Source organism: Sinocyclocheilus grahami, unplaced genomic scaffold (genome assembly GCF_001515645.1).
Source record: "Sinocyclocheilus grahami isolate Dianchi unplaced genomic scaffold, SAMN03320097.WGS_v1.1 scaffold19.1, whole genome shotgun sequence".
Classification (NCBI taxonomy): domain Eukaryota; kingdom Metazoa; phylum Chordata; class Actinopteri; order Cypriniformes; family Cyprinidae; genus Sinocyclocheilus; species Sinocyclocheilus grahami.
This window is the reverse complement of record NW_015505198.1, coordinates 1,117,385-1,137,710: the sequence shown is the minus strand read 5'-3', so window position 1 is coordinate 1,137,710 and position 20,326 is coordinate 1,117,385. Positions and strand designations below refer to the sequence as shown.

Genomic DNA, 20,326 nt, shown 5'->3' with positions numbered 1-20,326 from the left:
TGAAATAAAGATAAAAAAAGATATATATATAATATAGAATATATATATATATATATATATATATATATATATATATCTAATATAAATATAAATAAAATGTTGCCTTGAGTAGGTAAGTTGAAGACCTAAAATTACTTGAAATAAATCAATAAAAACTAAAACGGAAATAAAAATAATTAAAACTAATTAGTGATATTTAAAAATAAATACTAATGAAAATGATAAAAGCACAGCAAAATTGTTACAATTATAATAAATATTAAAATAAATGAAAGCTAAAAATAAAACCTAATTCAAATGCTGTCTTTCACCAAACTACTGTAATTTTATTGCCGTTTTTGCAATTACTGTCCACCAACTGGTCCCAAAATGAAATGTGAAGGTTGTGGGATTGTGCATATTGATAAAATGATTGAAGTAGTCGCTTTGGATAAAAGGTCTGCCAAAAGTAAATGGGAAATCAGTTTGCATGTTGTTCAAATAATGCAGAAGTACTGCAAATGGTGTAGTAAAAAATGGTGTAGAAACAATATTCATTGCTAGTAAATTTCAAAATTAATCACAAAGAAACAGCAAGTAACGCATTGAATTAAAAGTGAAATTTTGAAGCAGAAAGACTTAGTTTCAAAACATTTTCATTTTTTTTTGTGTATCATAAAAGTGGGAAATAAACCTACATTTAAGTGCCTTTGGTACATTCATGTGAGTTCATGATGAAAGTTGCAATGTCTAGTCATGATCTAATCGTTCTTTTGAATCAGATGTTTTTAATGAATCAGTTGATCCAGTTCACAAAACTGAATGATTTGTTCATGAATCGGACTAATCCAGTTCTCAAGTTCAACTCACTGACTCAATGATCCGGTGACAGAGGTTAACAGCCCACTGGAGGGCAAGATTATCAGTGAATAACTTAAATTTTGGTCTGTTCCTCTTCAGACTTCAGAACAGTTGAAATATAGTGCATAAGTCATTTGATCAGCTTTTGTGTCCTTTAATGAAGCTTCAGCCCTGATTCATTGTAATTGCATGGAAAAGTACGTCTCTTCTTGAATATCTTTTTGAAATAATTTGAAAGCCATGCAGGTTTGGGATGACACAAATGTGTTTACAATTTTTGGGTGAAATATTCTTTTCAAATAGGGCTCACTGTTCATTCTTTGTCCTACTTTTTAATGGTATCTTTTCATTATACATGTTAGAGTCTCTCAGAAGCTGATGGAGAGAATCCTGTGCAAATCTGTTCCAGGTTAATCTACAGGAAGCCCTAAAAGACAATCTGAAGTTAGCGCAGGAGTATCACGAGCTGCAGAAAGCTCTGATGATTGCCAGACAAGAAGCCGTTTATGTTTTTGACAGAAGAAACAGAGCAGAGGCCTACATCCAAGATCACAAACAGGTAACTCTCATTACCACAAACACATTTCTTTCCCTGCGGCTCCTTCCGTATGTGTATACATCAAGGCTATTTTCTGCATGTGTGAATGATGTGGTTGTCTATCTTTGTCATCAGAGATAGACAGCAGGCATGCAAAATAGTGATGAGAGAGAGGTCTGCGCGGACTAGCGTATGATCGCATACTCCATGCAACCTGTCATAGGTGGTTGGTTTTAGTTGGGCAGTCAGCTAGGAGGCCACTGCAGTAATCTAATCACGATGAGATAAGCTTCATGACAGCGTTGCTCTGGCGTGCATGTGTGTTTATTCCATCTCACATAGCAGCGAGTGGAAACAGTCACATAGCAGATGCAAACGCTCTCAAAAACCAGCATCTCAGGAACGTTTGGGAAAATGCTAATATGACATGTACGTCCATCACTAAAGGATGGGTGGTTTTGCTGGTATTCATCAACGCTGCAGTGTGCAAGTGCAGTGTGTGCCTATGGAGTGCAGTGCATTAGTCATTTCCAAACAACATTATATAAGTGTGTTTTTGGCTGTGTATTTTGGTATAGCAACAAACACTTCTCAATGTAAAGATGTTTTCAGGTGCTGCTGAAGAGTGTAATTTCTATGCCATGTAAAAGAACTGTAAAAAATAATGACTGTGTTCGAACAGGTTTCCCTCATTTGCCATTGGTGGAACATAGTTTGGTTGCGATGCACAAACAGGAGTTAGTGTACTCAAAAATATTTAGGCTTAAGTATTTTAATTGCATATAAAATTTCCATCATTTTGGATTGCACAGTTTTAACCTAACTAGAAAACGAATAAACTTAATGTGATGCATATTTGTCAGTCATACATTAATGGAACCGGTAAGATTTCCGTAATAATACTAATAAAGTTAATGTATTTTAAAGGGGTTCTATTATGCTCTTTTACAAAGTCTTGATTTTGTTTTGGGGGTGTACTAGAACATGCTCTCATGCTTGGTGGTTCGAAAAACGCATTATTTTTCACATAATTTACATTATTACAATACCTTTCTCCCCAGCCTGGCACAAACGGCTCGATTAGTTCCATGTTTGATGAAGGCCCACCTTCTGAAAAACGAAATGTGTTGTGATTGGTTAGCTGTCCCAGTGCGTTGTGATGCACAAACAGGAGTTAGTGTACTCAAAAATATTTAGGCTTAAGTATTTTAATTGCATATAAAATTTCCATCATTTTGGATTGCACAGTTTTAACCTAACTAGAAAACGAATAAACTTAATGTGATGCATATTTGTCAGTCATACATTAATGGAACCGGTAAGATTTCCGTAATAATACTAATAAAGTTAATGTATTTTAAAGGGGTTCTATTATGCTCTTTTACAAAGTCTTGATTTTGTTTTGGGGGTGTACTAGAACATGCTCTCATGCTTGGTGGTTCGAAAAACGCATTATTTTTCACATAATTTACATTATTACAATACCTTTCTCCCCAGCCTGGCACAAACGGCTCGATTAGTTCCATGTTTGATGAAGGCCCACCTTCTGAAAAACGAAATGTGTTGTGATTGGTTAGCTGTCCCAGTGCGTTGTGATTGGTGAACAGCTTAGACGGTGTTTCAGTACTGCCACGCCCCTTGCATCCATCTGCTCCGGTATAGTTAAAGATGGCTTCAATATTGCGATTCCGATAATATCAATTTGAGCCGGATTGAGACCCCGATAATATTGAACAAGAGGATCGCGCAGAACCTTTGCACGCACAGATATTGCAAGACGTATTAGAGTGGTAACGTTATTGTTGTTGTTTTTTGGCTAAATCACGTTTTAGTTAGGATGTCAACAACCGCTTAAAAATAACTGCATTTACTTTGTACAGATAAGTGCAACGGTAATATGTATTATGTTTATTGTTCTTTAATTCTAACATTATAAGATAAATTGCAGTGAAACTGTTATATAGTTGAATTTATTTATACCATAGTCTCATAATTGAAGTGTAAATTCTGCAGATTACATCATTGTCCAGTATTGTACTGTCAGCAATTTATAAAAACATTTGCATAATTGTAACATACATATTTACATACATAATTATTCAGGTGCATGTGTAATAACTTGCGAAAACTTGAGGCTACAGCAGCTCTTCTTCTTCATCATCTCGTCTGATGCACTCACTCAACCAAGCGCTCTAACTACGACCTCATCCCTCCCCACCCCCCAACAATTCGAATATACGTAGGCAGGATTTATTTTAATGATATTCTAATGGACCGCTTTGTGACGTCACAAAAACCCCGGAAAACAAAGCTGTAGTCCAAATGAGCCTTTGTAGATCTTTTTTATGCCCAAAAATACACACTACACACTGACGAAAATTCAAAAAGTGAAAAAGCATAATAGGACCCCTTTAAATACACAATACCCAGGTTTATATATTTAGCATGAATAAATCCAATATTTTTTTTTACTTTATATTTTATATTTTTTGTAACAATCGACCTATAAATGACTGACTTACAGTTGTCTGCATATTAAGCTAAGATTGGAGAAACTATTTAAACCAAAAAAAATTCAGCTTTAAAGCTTTGTGTCTTTGTGACATTAGTCCACAGATCGTTATTGTAATAGTACCATTGTTGTTGCTTGAGATTATCACTAGTTATACTGAACTAGACATAATCTGTCACTTTATATAGCATTTTTTTGAGCTGTAGATCATTTTAATATGATTTTTTATTCTAGCGCTGATGGTAAAACTCTTCTGAAGAGCAAGACACATTGTTTGTTCCCCAAAAGACTAATACTCGTACAACTCCTCATCTAACTACATGAATGTTATCAAGTGAGAAATGCATGCAAAAGGCAAATCCTGTGGACGGGATTCTCCACGCTCATGATCAAAGCCTGATTTTCTTTTACTCAGTATTCAGCCTTTTTACAGTTTGTTGTTTATTTTAAGTCTGGTACGGCTTTCTCTCCTTCAGAGCGAATGTAGTTGCATTTCTTAGAGGTTTACGACAAGCTCTTCTTATAGTTCCATACGTACCTGTAAGGACACATAGGCCGAGCTGTGCTCAATTTAATATGGATTCTTATGACGGCTTACCATTTTGAAAGGTTTTCCAAGCCATGCCGAGTATGTATAAGGTGTCTATTAGGAATAGTTTGAATAGAATGTATATTTATCAGATGTCTATTAAAACACCTGCTCCATATGTATGAAATTGTGGCACCACATTTATCAAGAGAGATAGATTCAGATGGTGTTTCCAAGCACTGTTTATGTGGCTATATATTAGTGACGACTTGCTAAATCTGATTAGTTCAGTATGCAATTTATATGCATTAGAATTAGAATTTACTTCATTGCCCAAGTAAGATTTAAAAAAAAAAAATCCACAACAGAAAACAAAAAAGTATAATAATACTTACTGACCTTCCCACTTTTAATTATATGGCAAAAATATAATATATGATGTATAATTAAAAGTGGGAATTAAATAGGTCAATGAGAGTAGAGTACAATGCAATGACACCTAATACAGTTGTTTTCATAATTACCATTATATTTAACATTTTATGCTGTTTTATTTGGTACTAAAGTGCTAGTTAAATTTCAGTTACCATTTAACTATTATATTTTTCATTCTTTTTTACAGCTAAAAGATGCTATAAAAGGAGTCTAAATATCTGCATTAATGTGCTAGTGACAGATGGCGTTTAATTATTTATGTGGCATCCTTTGTTATGCTGACAAACTTCTTTGTTTTGCACTTTTATCAGTTGACTGTAGCTCCAAATATATGTCTACACTCTTAAAAATAAAGGTGCTTCAAAAGGTTCTTCAAGCGATGCCATAGAAGAACCATTTCTGTCAGGACCACTATCGTCAAATATGATTGACAATTAGCATACAGTTTGGATTGGCGGTATGGTTCTGTTCTGGGCAAGAACTCCCTGCGCATACATGCAGCCTAGCATGGATGAGAGCAGGGAGAGCAGCGATAACCCCCCAGGGTAAACAGAACAGAACCAACATAAATGTATTGCAGATATTGTTAAAGTTCAATAATTATGTACACATTTTAGAATTAGTCTGATTCAAAGGAGAATCAGAAGGCTGAATCCCGACTGACAGAGGAGGAGTTGGGGATGGAGGAGGGTAATTAGTTATTAAGCAATGCGAAAACTGCTGATGATACTGAGGGACCTTATATATGAATGCTTAGATAGGTGTCGTATTCCCATAGGTTGATGGGGATCAGCTGATAGTCAGCTGATGCGAGCTTGACTAACGTGACCTGCCAGAACTAACGCTACGCTTGATTTTTGGTTCCACAAAGAACGATTCAGTCAAAGGTTCTTTAAAGAACCATCTCTTTCTTACCTTTTTATAATCTGAAGAACCTTCTTTCGCCACAAAAAACCTTTTGAGAAACAGAAAGGTTCTTCAGATGTTGAGGTTTATTATGGAACCATTTAGACAAAAAGGTTCTTCTATGGCATCGTGAAGCACCATTATTTTTAAGGGTGTAGCATAACTGCTATAATGGACACTGCAACTATGTCCTTAATCTCAATAGATCACTTTTATATATAATACAGGTTAACATATACAGTGGCATTTTGCCAGTTTAGTTGGATTTGCCAGTTTAGTCTGAATAGGAGAGCTAGAGCGCCCCCTTGCAGTGGTTAAATGTACAACCCATGGGCCTACCTAAACTTCCAGAATCACTTTAGTGCTTGTAAACAAAAGGTAACCCTCAAGGCCTAACAGAAATTGCATTGTATACATCTCGGACATGCCAAGTCGATTTGTTACACGAGCACAGATACTGTACAGACAACAGAAGGCACGGATGAGGATAGTATCTTGCATCACTTTGCCTGGCGCCTTTCTGATATCATTGTTTTTTGACGACATCTTTCTACAGTATATTGTAACTATTGTTACTTGTAGCATTAATAGGATAGTACAGGTTTTGACACAGCTCCATAAAGGACATTTTTTGTACTCGTTCAGTTAAAGGCTGAGCTAATTCGCTTTAGTTTTTTCATGCTCCGAAGAACACATTGCCAAGCAATGATAAGCTTAAAGGAAGAGAGAAAGAGATGGGGCGAAACAAGGGACGACATCCCTCTGAATTGAAACCCGCTTTTTTTCTGGAAAATTGCACAAATAATAAAGAGAGCAGCATGCTTTCTTTCTTTCTTTCTTCTCTAATCTCTCTCTCTCTCACACACACACACACTCTCTCTCTCATTTTTTTTTTCCAGTATACTCGGAATAATTTCTTGTTGCGGCAGGGGGTTCATGACTTTTTGTGTATGTGTAAAATATGTCTGGAGGGGATTGGTATAAAGTTAAAGTGAGTGAAGTCGAAATATTTTGCTCATCAGCTTTGCAGTCACCGAGTTTGCCTGAGCTAGAACAAAACCGCTGAAGCATTTAGAGAAAATTAACCCCCCATCCTGGCAGCCAGATGTGACTGGTTTCCGCCCAGTGCACATGAGTGGGCAGGGAGAGCAAGAGACTGTGAAATTCCTGTCAGCCCCGTGTACTGCAGAATGGGCTATTGACTGCTTTCTCTATTCCCCTCCATCATTCTTCTTGAACACTGCCATTAATTTCCTCTCCTGCCTTACCAATTCCCCCTCTCTTTCTCTCTCTCTCTCTCTCTCTCTCTTTCTTTCTTTCTTCCCCAGCTTTCTTTGTTGCAGAAGAGGATGCACAAAGCCATGCTAAAATACTTCAAACACCGCAGCGTCTACAGCCAGGCAGAGCTGGCCCGCTTCCAGACCCTCTCCAACCAGAACAACCAGAAAATGAAAGCCCTCCAGGTATGGGTTCTTTAGTACCCCCACAAACACACACACACAACACTATTTGTAAGTATTGCACTATATACTACAATGGGTCCCACTCAGGTTAATGCTTGTTGAGGTTAAGACAGTTAACCTTTAAGGAATATTTCACTTAAAAAATTTTATTTGGTCATTTTTTATTCACCCTTTCCATAAAAAACTAAAATGAGATGTTTGGTAGCGTGTGCACATTGCCATACAATGAAAGTGAATGGTGACCATGGCTGTCACCATGTCACTTTCAATGAATAATGACTTAAATTTTAGCTTGTGACTCATACAAAGCTATTCTATGACTTCCGATATAAAATACCGCACACATGGACTACGTTTATGATGCTTTTATGGCTTTTGTGGAACTTAACAGCAGATGGTGTTCCACAAAAGAAAGGAAGTCATATGAGTTTGGACTGACATGAAGTTGAATTTGAAATTCTATATCGGAAGACAATTGGCCATTTTGAGATTATCGTAAGTTTGGCTTAGACAGAAGCATTAAGATTCTTTTATAATTAGCCTTGTTATTGGATAATTTATTTTCTAATATCAAATGTTTGCAGTATACCTGTAAATATCAAGTAAATATTGTGTTAAAATCTTTGTGTAATTTCAGCATATTTGACCCTGGACCACAAAACCAGTCTTAAGTGTAAATTTTTCAAAATTTAGATTTATACATCATCTGAAAGGTGAATAAATACGCTTTCCATTGATGTGTGGTTTGTTAGGATAGGACAATATTCGACTGAGATACAACTATTTGAAAATCTGGAATCTTAGCATGCAAAATATTGAGAAAATCGCCTTTAAAGTTGTCCAAATGAAGTTCTTAGCAATGCATATTACTAATCAAAAATTAAATTTTGATATATTTATGGTAGGAAAATTACAAAATATCTTCATGGAACATGATCTTTCCTAATGATTTTTGGCATAAAAGAATCTATAATTTTGACTCGTGCAATGTATTTTTGGCTTTTGCTACAAAAATCCCCGTGCAACTTAAGACTGGTTTTGTGGTCCAGGGTGACATATATCTCATTTAGTTCTCATCACATACATATCACTATTTTATCGGCCACCCCATTCTCTGCATCGGATAATGCCTCAATAAATTGTATCGTTTGACCACTATAATAGAGCATTAAGATATAACATTGCACAAAAAAATATTTAGTCTATATAAATGGGCCATTCGCTTATGACGTCTTAAAGGGGTCATGACATGAGAAATCAAATTTGCATTGATCTTTTGGCATTTAAGAGGTCTTTGTACCATTAAAACATTCTGCAAGTTTCATAGCTTAAAACATCCTCCTCATTATAAACAACGCATTTATTCAAGCTCCAAAAACAGCTCGTTTTGGTTCTATGGTGCAAGATGACGTCACCCAGGCACAAACATTTGTATAAACACTGCCTCCAGAACAAAGCATTGACGAATAGTCATCTTCTCACCATAGGTCCCTCCCACTGGCGTTCAGCCACTTAATGGCTTGACACTTGATTACGCTGAATGTCGCGTCGTGTCAAAAGCAAATAAAAATTACAATCACTGCCGTTATCTTGTCTACACTGGATAAGGTATACAGATGCACGTTGGCTTTCTGACACAGTCCACGTGCTTGAGTCTGTCGTCAATATGACAAATTGAGTGAAAGAGCTTTCGCTTTGACGTGTTTGGTTTAAACGGCTCGTTCGCATCTTTGTACAGATATCAGAAGGATCCCAGCGTAAGGAACAATGGATAGTTTATTTTTAATGGCACCCCGTATCATGTCTAAGGATTGTTCAGAGTATTTTGTTTTGTAAACGAGGCACAGTGTCATGGAGAGTTTACAAAGAAACATTTATTGTAAGATGAAGCGGTACTAGATCTGACTGCAGCTTATCACAAACCATAAGTAAATGATTTCATAATGCTTTGTCTGGAAATTACAGTTTATTTTCATGTTGTCAAAACACTCACATGCATTAGCGAGGGGGCCATTGATACGGTTTCCTATGCAGTGACTTTAGCCAGTCATAACAGTGTCTGATTACTGGCAAGCCTTAAAGGACCCGCTCCTTAAAACAGGCAGTTTTAGACAGAAGGTCAGAATGAGGGTTGAAAATAAAAATGTTTCCAAATTTTTTTTGTGCAAAAAAAAAAACTTTTTTAACATCATAAGTAAACCTCAAGGAACATATTAAAATTATTTTAAAAATACATGTCATGGCGATCATGGCATAAGGTGCTGAAAAAACATCGAGACAAGTGTCCATCTAGCACACATTGATATAATGTAGACCAGAAAAAATTGTGCAAGTGTGTAATGCATGCACAAATGAATGTCATTAAAATTATATTTAAAGGGGTCCGTCCTATTATGCTTTCTCACTTTTTCAACTTTAGTTAGTCTGTAATGTTGCTGTTTGAGCATAAAAAAGATCTGCAAAGTTATAAAGGAGATATTTTATTCAACAGAAATAACTCTTCAAAAACTACAACGAACGTCTCGTTTGGACTACAACGCATATTTTCCGGGATTTGTGATATTACAAATATCAACGAATGGGATGAGACCTGGTTGAGCTGGACTAGAAAAGGCAACAAGTGTTATCACTATGTTGGCGACGTGCTGGCTTTCCCAAGGCAGACGAACTTAGAGTGGTTACAATCATCCGGGTTTAAATCGCGCTCAAATTGATTTGATTTTGATGCAATGTTTACACTGAAGCCAGCAGTCGGCTATGGTAAGGGGCATGACATTTCCCGACCAGGCGCCGAGTGCTGCCAATCACAAAACACACTGGCCCAGCTAACCAATCACAGCACATTTCGTATTTCAGAAGGCGGACCTTCATTTGATACAGGAACTATTCGAGCCGTTCATGCCAGACTGGGGAGAGAGGGGTTGTAATAATGTAAAATATGTGAAAAATAATGTGTTTTTCGAACAACCTAGTATGCGAGCCTGTTCTAGTACACCCCCAAAACAAAATCAAGACTTTGTAAAAGAGCATAATAGGACCCCTTTAAATAATGATTAAAATTAGCATTGCATTTAACACGATTTTGTATGCTGGAATAATGTAACCGCAATGTTTAGATGCTCTAACACAAAAGGCATTTGGTCTCAGTGGAAGGTGTGCTATGTGCACTTATAATGAGGTGAGCGGCGGTGTGTTTGTGGCTCAGTCAGGGGAGGCCAGCTCTAGAAGTCAGCTGGTGAATGGAGCATGAAGACGAGGAGTTCTTCAAGCTCCTCCGAGTGTGAAGGACAAAAGGAGCAGCCTTACTCTTAACTTTGTCATAGCTCTGCGTTGATCTCCTCCCCCAGACACAGACTAGCATTGTGTAGAGGAGACTTTACATTGTAAAATCAGAGTATAGCAAGGCATAGCAACAAATCTCCATAGTTCTTAAATGACCCAAAACTACGGGAGTCATGTAGTCGCTAACCTTAGATGTTAAAGGCTTGGGAATAAATAAAACTGTGGTATTAGAAAGTCTAGTTTGTCACGGCTTGCTATTGTCTTTGTATTGTATTGTGCAGCACACTGCTATGCAATGGCCAGACAGCCACAGGCATATGGGACATGAGGGTTGTAAAGACAAGACAGACAAGGTCAGGGGCCCCTCTTGACATTATGAGCCAATAAGTTATGCGATTTTATGACAGAAATCTAGAAAATATTTCCCAAAAGAAAGGGATTAATAAAGAGAAAAGTTGTAAGAGAAGGCTAAATTGTCCAAATTAACTTCTCTGTCTCCATCTCTGATTGAAGATTTTATTTCTGGATTGCACACAACCTTTTTGGTAGCCATCTTTGGTAATGCTTCTGACAGCTATTTCCTGGTAATATAAGTTTTCTAGTCATGTTTCCATTACGTGCCAAGCTTTCAATAACACTTCAAGTCACTAATATATTCATGTCCGTTGTCAGGGGGACATCCGGTAATGTTGTCCCGGGCCCTGTGACAAGAGGTCCTCTTGGGCTCATGGAAGAAAATAACTCTCACTTAAAATATCTCAATGCTATCACAACACAAACAATAATTGTGCTTTATTTTTGCGTGGTTAAAAATGGCGAGTTTTTACACCACCATGTCCCTGAAGTTTCTTTCTCTTTTGCTTTCTTTTCAAGATTATTCACCATTCTTATGTAATTTAAGTCAGTTTTAAATACACAGTTTATTTGTTTGCACACATTTGGAGTAAGGAGATATGGTTAATTCCGGATAATTGGGCCATTTTCCCACTCATCTCAATGGCAAAAAGTGTCTTAATTTACCTAATTTCAGTCTACTTTAAAAATTAAATGCATTTTCAGATCTTTATATTGTGCTTCTTGAGGTTAGCATATGATTCTAGTTTTATTGCATCAACATTTTTTTGTAAAAAGAGATCAATGAAAACATTCGCATTCAGTCGCTCAGGTATGTTGTTAAAAATAAACTTTGACTATGCATTTCTAATAGTTTGATCTTTTGGAAGGATATGCAGTTTTTAGAGGTGCTGGTTGTCTACATCCATTGGTGAACAGAGGAAAATCATAATGTCACAAATGGGGCAATTTCAAATCCTAGTGTTTCAGAAGAGTGGAAAACAAAAACTCTTAAAGGGGTCATATGATGCGATTTCAAGTTTTCCTTTCTCTTTGAAGTGTTACAAGCTGATTGTACATAGATAAGATCCCTGAAGTTGCAAAGACTAAAGTCTCAAAACCAAAGAGATATTCTTTATCAAAGTTAAGACTCTGCCACGCCCCCCTAAAACGACTCGTTCTAACACGCCCCCACATATCTACCTCACTTGCGCATTGTGTGTGTGTGTGTGTGTGCGCGCACACGCGAGCGAGAGAGAGCGGTGTGTGTATGTGTGTGTGCGTGCGTGCGTGCGCGTGCGAGCGGGGGAGAGAGAGAGAGAGAGTCACATCACAGTGGAGTCAGCTGTCTTAACCGTGGCTTGTGTGCTGCAAACACATATTCATCACTGTGTCTGTCACGAGACTCTGTTCCCCTTTCGGGCTCTGTCTTTACATTTATTTTGAAAGATGAAGCTCACGATTATGGTAAGGGGCGTTACATTTCCGACGAGTGGTTGCGGTGTTCGGCCAATCACAATGCACTGGGTCAGCTGGCCAATCTTGTCGGAAGGAGGGACTTTGTAGAAAACGAAGTGTTTGAGAGAGGCGGGGCATATAGGACCTACAATAATGTACAGTATTTGAAAAATAATGTGTTTTTTGAACATTAAAGCATGTCAACATATTCTGTTACACTAAATACACAAAATAATGATCTTTAAAAAAGCATCATATGACCCCTTTAACTCAAAAAATATTTTAAAGTGGGGAGTTAGTTTTGAGGCATGAAACTTGCAGTATGTTTTTATTGTAATGGTTAAATTTACTTTTTCATGACCCTTTTAATCATATTAAACCATCACAGATATTTGTATTGCACTGTGTGCAAAGGCTTTTTATCTATGCCAATTCTGTTTGAACATTTTTTCTTATAAGATGCCACAGGCAAAAGTTGGCCGCCCATCTATTCATGAGGAACCTGAAGGTTGCGGATTGCAAAAACTAGTTCCACTGATTTGTCCCTGTGTGTCCCTGAGAAACAAATGACTGCTTCCAAGCAGCTCTACTGAAGTAAAGAGATGGGGGGAAGAGTAAAACGAAATACAGAAAGCGTACAAGCCTGTCATCTCGAAACGCCGCTGCAAGATTGGGCACTCAGTTCCGGGTTATGCAAGTTTACACCAGGGATAGCGTAATTGACAATTGCTAACAACAGAGAGCAGGGTGGAGAGTTGTGAATGGCCAGTAATAATTGGAGCGAACGCCCATTGCGCTGCTCTCGGGGGACCGTAATCCAAGATCTTGTTTCTGATATAATTGTTAGTCAGAAAATTTCTGCATGGCTAGGCCAGCTCAGTTCCCAAGCTGGTTGACAGTGCAAGGCAGTTTAATAGAAAAACTGGTTGCTGAGGTTTTTTAAAACAGGCATGCACTGAACCCATGTGCTCGGTTCACCAGGAGTGTGGCACACACCGTCTTTCTCGTTCCTTTGTTTTGTCTTTCTCAATCGTATGTCTTACGAACTAAAAGTGTCTCAAATGTCAGTGTCGCTCTTGCGATTCAGGAAATGGAACAAAGTTCGACTAATAAAATGCCATAACTAAACTGATTTACAGATAAAAAGCATCTTTCTCCAGTGACGACCGTTCAAAAGTATCTGTGTATTTGGACTGAACAAAATGTAGGCTAATATATTTTATATTTTAATATTATGTTTTAGTAGAACATTATATATGTCTTAATACTTTTCAAAAGTTTGGGGTCAGTAAGAATTTATTTGATCAAAAATACAGTAAAAACAGAAATATTCTGAAATATTTTTACAATATAAAATAGTTTTCTATTGGAATACAGTTTGAAATGTAATCGATTTCTGTGATGCAAAGCTGAATTTTCACCAGCCATTACTCCAGTCTTCAGCATCACATGATCCTTCAGAAATCATTCTACACTGTAAAAAGGGTTGTTGTTTTAGGGTTGTAAATATAACATTATTGGAGTACATTTTACAAGAAAATGCGATTTCAGTCTTTCTGCTTCAAAATGTGTTTAATTCAATGTGTTATTTGCCTTTCTTTGTTATTAATTGTGAAATGTATGTGTGAAATTTGTAGGGGTGACCCCAAATAGTCGAAAATTCGATGCTTCGATAGGAGGAGCCTGATTCGACTACCAATCTCACAGTCCAATATTCACGGGGTGTTACGATCATGCCATTTTGGCTATATGGGAGTGCTCAAATGTCTGATTTCACATAGAACTACCGGTTTTCTCCCTATAAGTTAATATACAGCCTATTAAGATAATGCTGTAAATAAGAATCTGAAAAGAAAGTAGCTTCAAATAAATATTTTAACGTGCGTGAATAAATCCAACCACCCCTATAGATTTAAAGGGGTCATATGATGCGATTTCAATTTTTCCAAGTGTTACAAGCTCTTGGTGTATAAAAAAGATCTGTAAAGTTGCAAAGACTAAAGTTTCAAATCCAAAGAGATATTGGTGGGGCAAAGAGGACCTACAATAATGTACAGTATTTGAAAAATAATGTGTTTTTGAACATTAAAGCATGTCAACATGTTCTGTTACACCAAATACACAAAATAATGATCTTTAAAATAGCATCATATGACCCCCTTTAAGTTTCACTTTCCATAATTCGTGACTGACAGGAGAATAACAAAACTCAAATTGACACAGGCAGAGTGAAAGACTGGATTTTTTCGATCAGGTAGGGTACAAGTGATTTCAAAACATTTCAGCCTGTTTATATATATTGTGTATATATTATTTATCTCGTATAAGATGCATTTGGTTGAGCTGCGCTGCAGTAAAACGCTTCATTGTAGTACTACGGTGATTGTCTCTTCATCGCGCAGCGCGAGCAGTACAAACAACAATGCAGAATATTAATAACTATGCCTGGGACTGTCAAATGCATAACATTATAATTAGAACACTATTATAATAAAACGCTGTGAATTTTTACAGTTTAGTTGCCGTGTTTTTGCACGTTGTTGCATGAAGAACGCGTCCACAAAAGGAGTTCATTCAGAGCCGCGCAGAAACGTTCGTGCATTCGGGGCATTTTGTGCAGATAGCCTATAAGTCGTAATATTAACGTAATGTTGTATAAATAACGAGACGTATTCTATATGAGATAAATGAGTTAAATCCCATTGATTAAAAACCTGCTATTAGATGCTTCATTCTACTGGTCATCTTCAGCGCGAGCAGCTCAAAACAAATGCAGAACATTAATAACTACTGTCATATACATAACGTTATAATGTGAGTACTATTGTAAAAAAAATTGTGAATTCTTAGGGTTTCGCTGACATTTAATGTTAACTAACTTTTAATCAAAACGTAAAACATTATTTTTGTATCTGCGAGGCGTCCGTTGCACATTTTCCCTGTGTTAACGTCAGTAATTATGACTTTCGAATGTCTGACTTGACTCTTGGTAATATATTTTGCCCCCCGCCCCCAAACATATGATTCGACTATCAGCAAGATTCGAAAATTCCAATTCGACTATGTAAATTCTTAGTCGGGGACACCCCTAGAAATCTGTTTCGACACCAGATTTTTTCAGTCTAATATGCTGATTTGGTGCTCGAAAAACATAAGTTCAACATTTCATTTAACATTAAATGTTTTTAATGGTGAAAACAGTTATGCTGCATCATATTTTTGTGGAAAATTAAACTTTTTCTCAGGATTCTTTCATGAATAGTTCAAAAGAACAGCATTTTTGAAACATTCTAAACATCTTTATCCCAAATCATACTGACAACCAAACTTTTAATCTGTAGTGTTTATATATTTGAATGGAAATGCTAGACTAGCACTTGTGCCACCAAGAAAGTCTAGCTGGTTAGTTAACACAACATACGCCGGTGACCAGCTATACTGGCCTTTCCGGCAGGGAACGTGGACGTCGATCTGTTGCGGGCTCCGGCTCCACTACAGGTTTTTGTAGTGAATTAGCCAGCGCTCATTGATACCATTCGCTTGCCTATTTAAACAGGAGGAGATGTCAAACGCAATCCAGCGCCTCTCTGAGTTCCTGCTCTCGCTGACAGATGACTCAACTAGCAGCCATGTCCCGCAGCAAGCAAACAGACCCGTCGCAGATGCCGACGGATGGAGCAGGAAGACGCCTACAGTTCAGATAGCGGAGTAATTGGACGCTCACCTGCGCCAGACAACTTACTTAAACCCCCAGCATGCTTCACTCTCTCCCCTGTCCAAACGCTCACGGCCCAATCCATAACAATGAAGCAGGTGACTTTCATGCTACTGTCAGGAATGATCTAATTTTAGCTGGGTGAATGATTGCAATTGGCTTTGCCTCATCAGATAATTAATCTATGTCACCATTAATTGGAAAAGAGAATAATTAGGGGGCTGTGTTGACAGAAATTCTACGCTTCTCTAGATTCTTGGATCTAATTACACCTACTTAAACCCCTCTGACCTTAACTAGCGGATAGTATACCTGCGTAACCCTAACCAGGCTGGGGTTGGTCTCGACCGCCTCTCGCTCTGCGTCCTTTGTCATTTTTTTCCTCCTTTTCTTGCTTGTTTATCCTCTCTTTTCCTGTCTCCTCAGAGAGCTGTCTCCCTCAATCACTTTTCAATATTCAATCTTAATTTTGTGGAAGTTTAGCATTTTCAATGAGCTGGAGATGAATGATTAATGAATAAATTTGAATGCTTCATTTTGTCCATGGATCATTAGTCAAGTCCTTTGTGGGAAGGACCTGCGAAAAAAAAAAAAAGAGGGAAAATTATTGAGACATTAGCCTGAAGCAATCCAGGGGTAAATAGTATGCACAGAGGGATGTTGTGTGAACGCTACCCACTGGCATTCTGCACAACCCCACGGAAACGCAAGCCTTCTAATTTACCCCGCTTCACAAGACTGATGTGCTCTATCGACAAATAGGTTTCATTTACAAAAATGAGTTCTCATTTTGATGTTTTTGTTTATATGTGCCTTTTAACTTTTATATTTATTTATTTATTTTACCCTCGCGCCTTGTCGTGCCTCCTCTGGTGAGATGTCAAATAACAAAATTGTTAATGAAATGTCAGTTACGATTGACTGAAACTATTATAGTCAAGCAAAGACATTAGAAAGTGACATGCTTTTTGGAATATTTGGTTTAATTGGAATTAAACCCAATTAAACTGTTATCTATTATTAACAGATAATATTAAACGATTATCTGTTAAATTGTTGGGTTAAATTTTACAATACAGTCTTAGATCATTAATATTGATTAACAATGAACAATGCATGCATTTGTCAATCTAATTTTCAAATTTTGTCAATCTTAAGTTCAACATTTAGTAATATATTTTTTAAAAGATGTTAACATTAAGAACATTAACGAAGACTAATAAATGCTGTATTAATCATTATTATTTTAGTTTTTAATTTGGAATTGTATTTTTATATTTTCAGTTTCCATTTTAAAGTTTTAGAAATGTTTTTTGTTGTCATTTTATATTATTATATTTTTTAAATATGTCTATAGTTTTTAGTTAGTTTAGGTAGTTATTTTAGCATTTAAACTAAACAAAAATTTAAAATGGAGTAAAGGCCTTGGAAAAGTAGATAAAATAAAATAAGTGTAGTTTATATACTGTATATAAAAAATAACGCGATTAAAATATTTGAACGCAGTTAAGAACATTGGCCCCGCCCCCAGACCTGTACGTCATCTTACATTTCATACAGTTGACTGTTGACAAATATGATGCTGGGCAACAACTCCATAAATGCAGTTATGCCCTAAAATGAAACATATTAGTGCAAAAATATGCCTCTGTATGAGTTTTTGTCTCATATTTATATCATACGATATCACACCAGCAGGGAGAGCAGTATTACACGAGTGCTGATTTTGTTCCGAATATCATGAGTTTAAATGAGATTTTATACAACAGTTCAGTATATAAGAAGTTGATATTGTGTTATAATTTGAACACAATATTATGTTTTTGCACAATTTTGCAGAGAACATAAAGCCCTAGCAGAACTGTTGTGCATCTCCGAGCAACACAGCGGTGTTTAGTTTCAGAATGAATCTGCGTTTTGAAAGAATCGTGTGAACCAGTGATTCAAAGGCCTATTAAGAGAGCCATTTACTTCATTCCTGAATGAATCAGCCGTTTGAACGAATCTAAAAAATCAATGACTCATAAAGACATTTACCGCCACCTGCTGGCAGATTTAGTTTCTTATTTAGAGTATCATTTCATTAAAAAAAAGTATTAATTAATAATACAAATAAATAAATAAATAATAATAATAAAATAAACACATTAAAAGGATATTTCACCCAAAAATGTTTAATTCTGTCATCATTTACTCACCCTCATGTCGTTTCAAACCTTTCTTTTGTGGAACATAAATAAGGTATTTTGAAGACTGTTGGTAACTAAGCTGTTTTGGTTATCAATGGCTTTCATTGTATGAACAAAAAATACTGAGATGTTTCTCAAATTATCTTCTTTTATGTTCCATAGTATATGTTAGGCCGTTGTAGCCTAAATGTTTATGTGTAATAAATTTTGTTGAATCAAATAAAATATTTCTTTCTAAAGCTACAATTTGTAATGTCTACTTTATACTTTCGCATTTAACACAAAAATAGCTTTAAATAATCTTTTGTGGGTATTTTCACAGTCAAATTTATTTTGCGATTAATTTGATTAATTACTCAAAACATCATGTAGTTAATTAGATTACAAATTTTAATCGACTGACAGCCCTAATATATATATATAATATTCTTTATTAATAAGTGTAATTTATATATATTTTTTCTTTAGCATTATTATTATTTTATTTTATATTTCAGTTAATGCATAACCCTAGTTGTTGTTGTTTTTTGCTTTTTGATCGATAACCCAAAATCGATCAAAGTCATGGCAAAAACTTACTTTTTAAACTTCTAAATATACTTTTGAAAATAAAAGTTTTAATTAGAACCACTAATGAACCAATCAGGAACTCTTAAGGACCATATAGCAATTTAAGAACCGCATACATTAAAAACAGTTCTTAATAAGAATTTAGAAGCTGCATTTAAGAATTGAAGCTATATTTTTAAGTGTGTATACCTGTGACATTTTTGGGAGATTATGTAGAGGTGGAAATGACATATATTCCTGCAAAGTGTTATAGATTCATTTGACATGAATGAATGGGCCCAGAAGCATACATACTCCCATGACAGCAATAAAACTTTTTTAACAGAGAATACAGACAGAGAACGTAATGGATGACTGAGAGACATACTATTTCTCTTGAAACTCAGTGAAAGAGATCCTTTGGCGCCTTTGAGACTGCCAGAGTGGATGTGTTTCCCGCTCTTCTGCATTTGCAGTGGATAATAGCAAGCAGCAGCTGGACTCTTACTTCCTGTGATCAGCAGAACAGCACTAACTAACTAGTCTAGCACTAACACTGTCTAGACACCGTATAAATGTGGCATAAGATGATATTATGTATATATCCACCCGTGATATGCCCACCAGTTGAACACACACCAGTTGAATTTTATATTAATGCAGCAATCATTCGTTTATTGAATGAACTTTGATTGATATTTTGCTTGGCAACTGTAAATCGACTACAATTAGGCTAATAAACGTTATTACTTGATGGAAGATTTATTTATTGTGTTGATGGTAATATTCACAGTAATGTTATATTGTTTATTTATGTATTGTTGTTTAATTATATTATTATTATTATTATTATTTCATTATTATTTAAATGCATAGTTCACCCAAAATGAAAATTCTATCATGAATTACTCACTCAAGTTGTTCCAAACCTGTACAAGTTTCTTTCTTCTGTTGAACACACACCAAAAGAAAAAAAGTATAATAATAAATAAAGATATTTTGAAGAATGTTGGTAACCAAACCGTTGCTGTTAGCTATTGACTTCCATATATGGAAGAAAAAAAAATACTATGGAAGTCAATGGGGACCAGAAACTGCTTACAGAAGAAAGGAATTCATACAGGTTTGGAACAACATGAGGGTAAGTAAGTGATGACAAAATTTTCATTTTAATAATAATAATTTATTTGAAACTTGTTTGACAACAGTTATTAAAGTCTGACAAAAAAAGCCAATGTTAAAAAAAATAATTATTATGAAATATAATATACAATCATGTATTAGAAACTTGTGTAAAAACAGTCATCATTTATTATTATTATTAATTTATTTGAAGCTTTTTAAGTAGTTAATCAGACTGATGAGGATGTCAATTTTTAATATGTTGTTGTTGTTGTTGCTATTATTATTATTATTACTAAATAATAGTAATATATTTGAAACTTGTTTAAAAACAGTCAGATAAAATGTCAATGTTTAATAAATATTACAATTTTTATTAGTAGTATTTTTATTTGTAATAATCATACATTTCTTATTATTTGACATATTTTTATATATTATTTTAGAGATACATA

At 35.8% G+C, this 20,326-nt stretch overlaps 1 protein-coding gene across 1 annotated transcript in view; it reads left to right on the top strand.

Annotated features, from left to right (window-relative positions):
* Positions 1–16,949, top strand: part of ccdc178 (coiled-coil domain containing 178) — a 32,136-nt gene extending 15,187 nt beyond the window's left edge. The window contains exons 16-18 of the mRNA XM_016238000.1: positions 1,250–1,399; positions 7,089–7,223; positions 15,853–16,949. Coding sequence (XP_016093486.1) covers positions 1,250–1,399; positions 7,089–7,223; positions 15,853–16,008 — 441 coding nt within the window. The 3' untranslated portion in view covers positions 16,009–16,949. The remainder of the gene's footprint in view (positions 1–1,249; positions 1,400–7,088; positions 7,224–15,852) is intronic.
* The last annotated feature ends 3,377 nt before the right edge of the window (positions 16,950–20,326 follow it).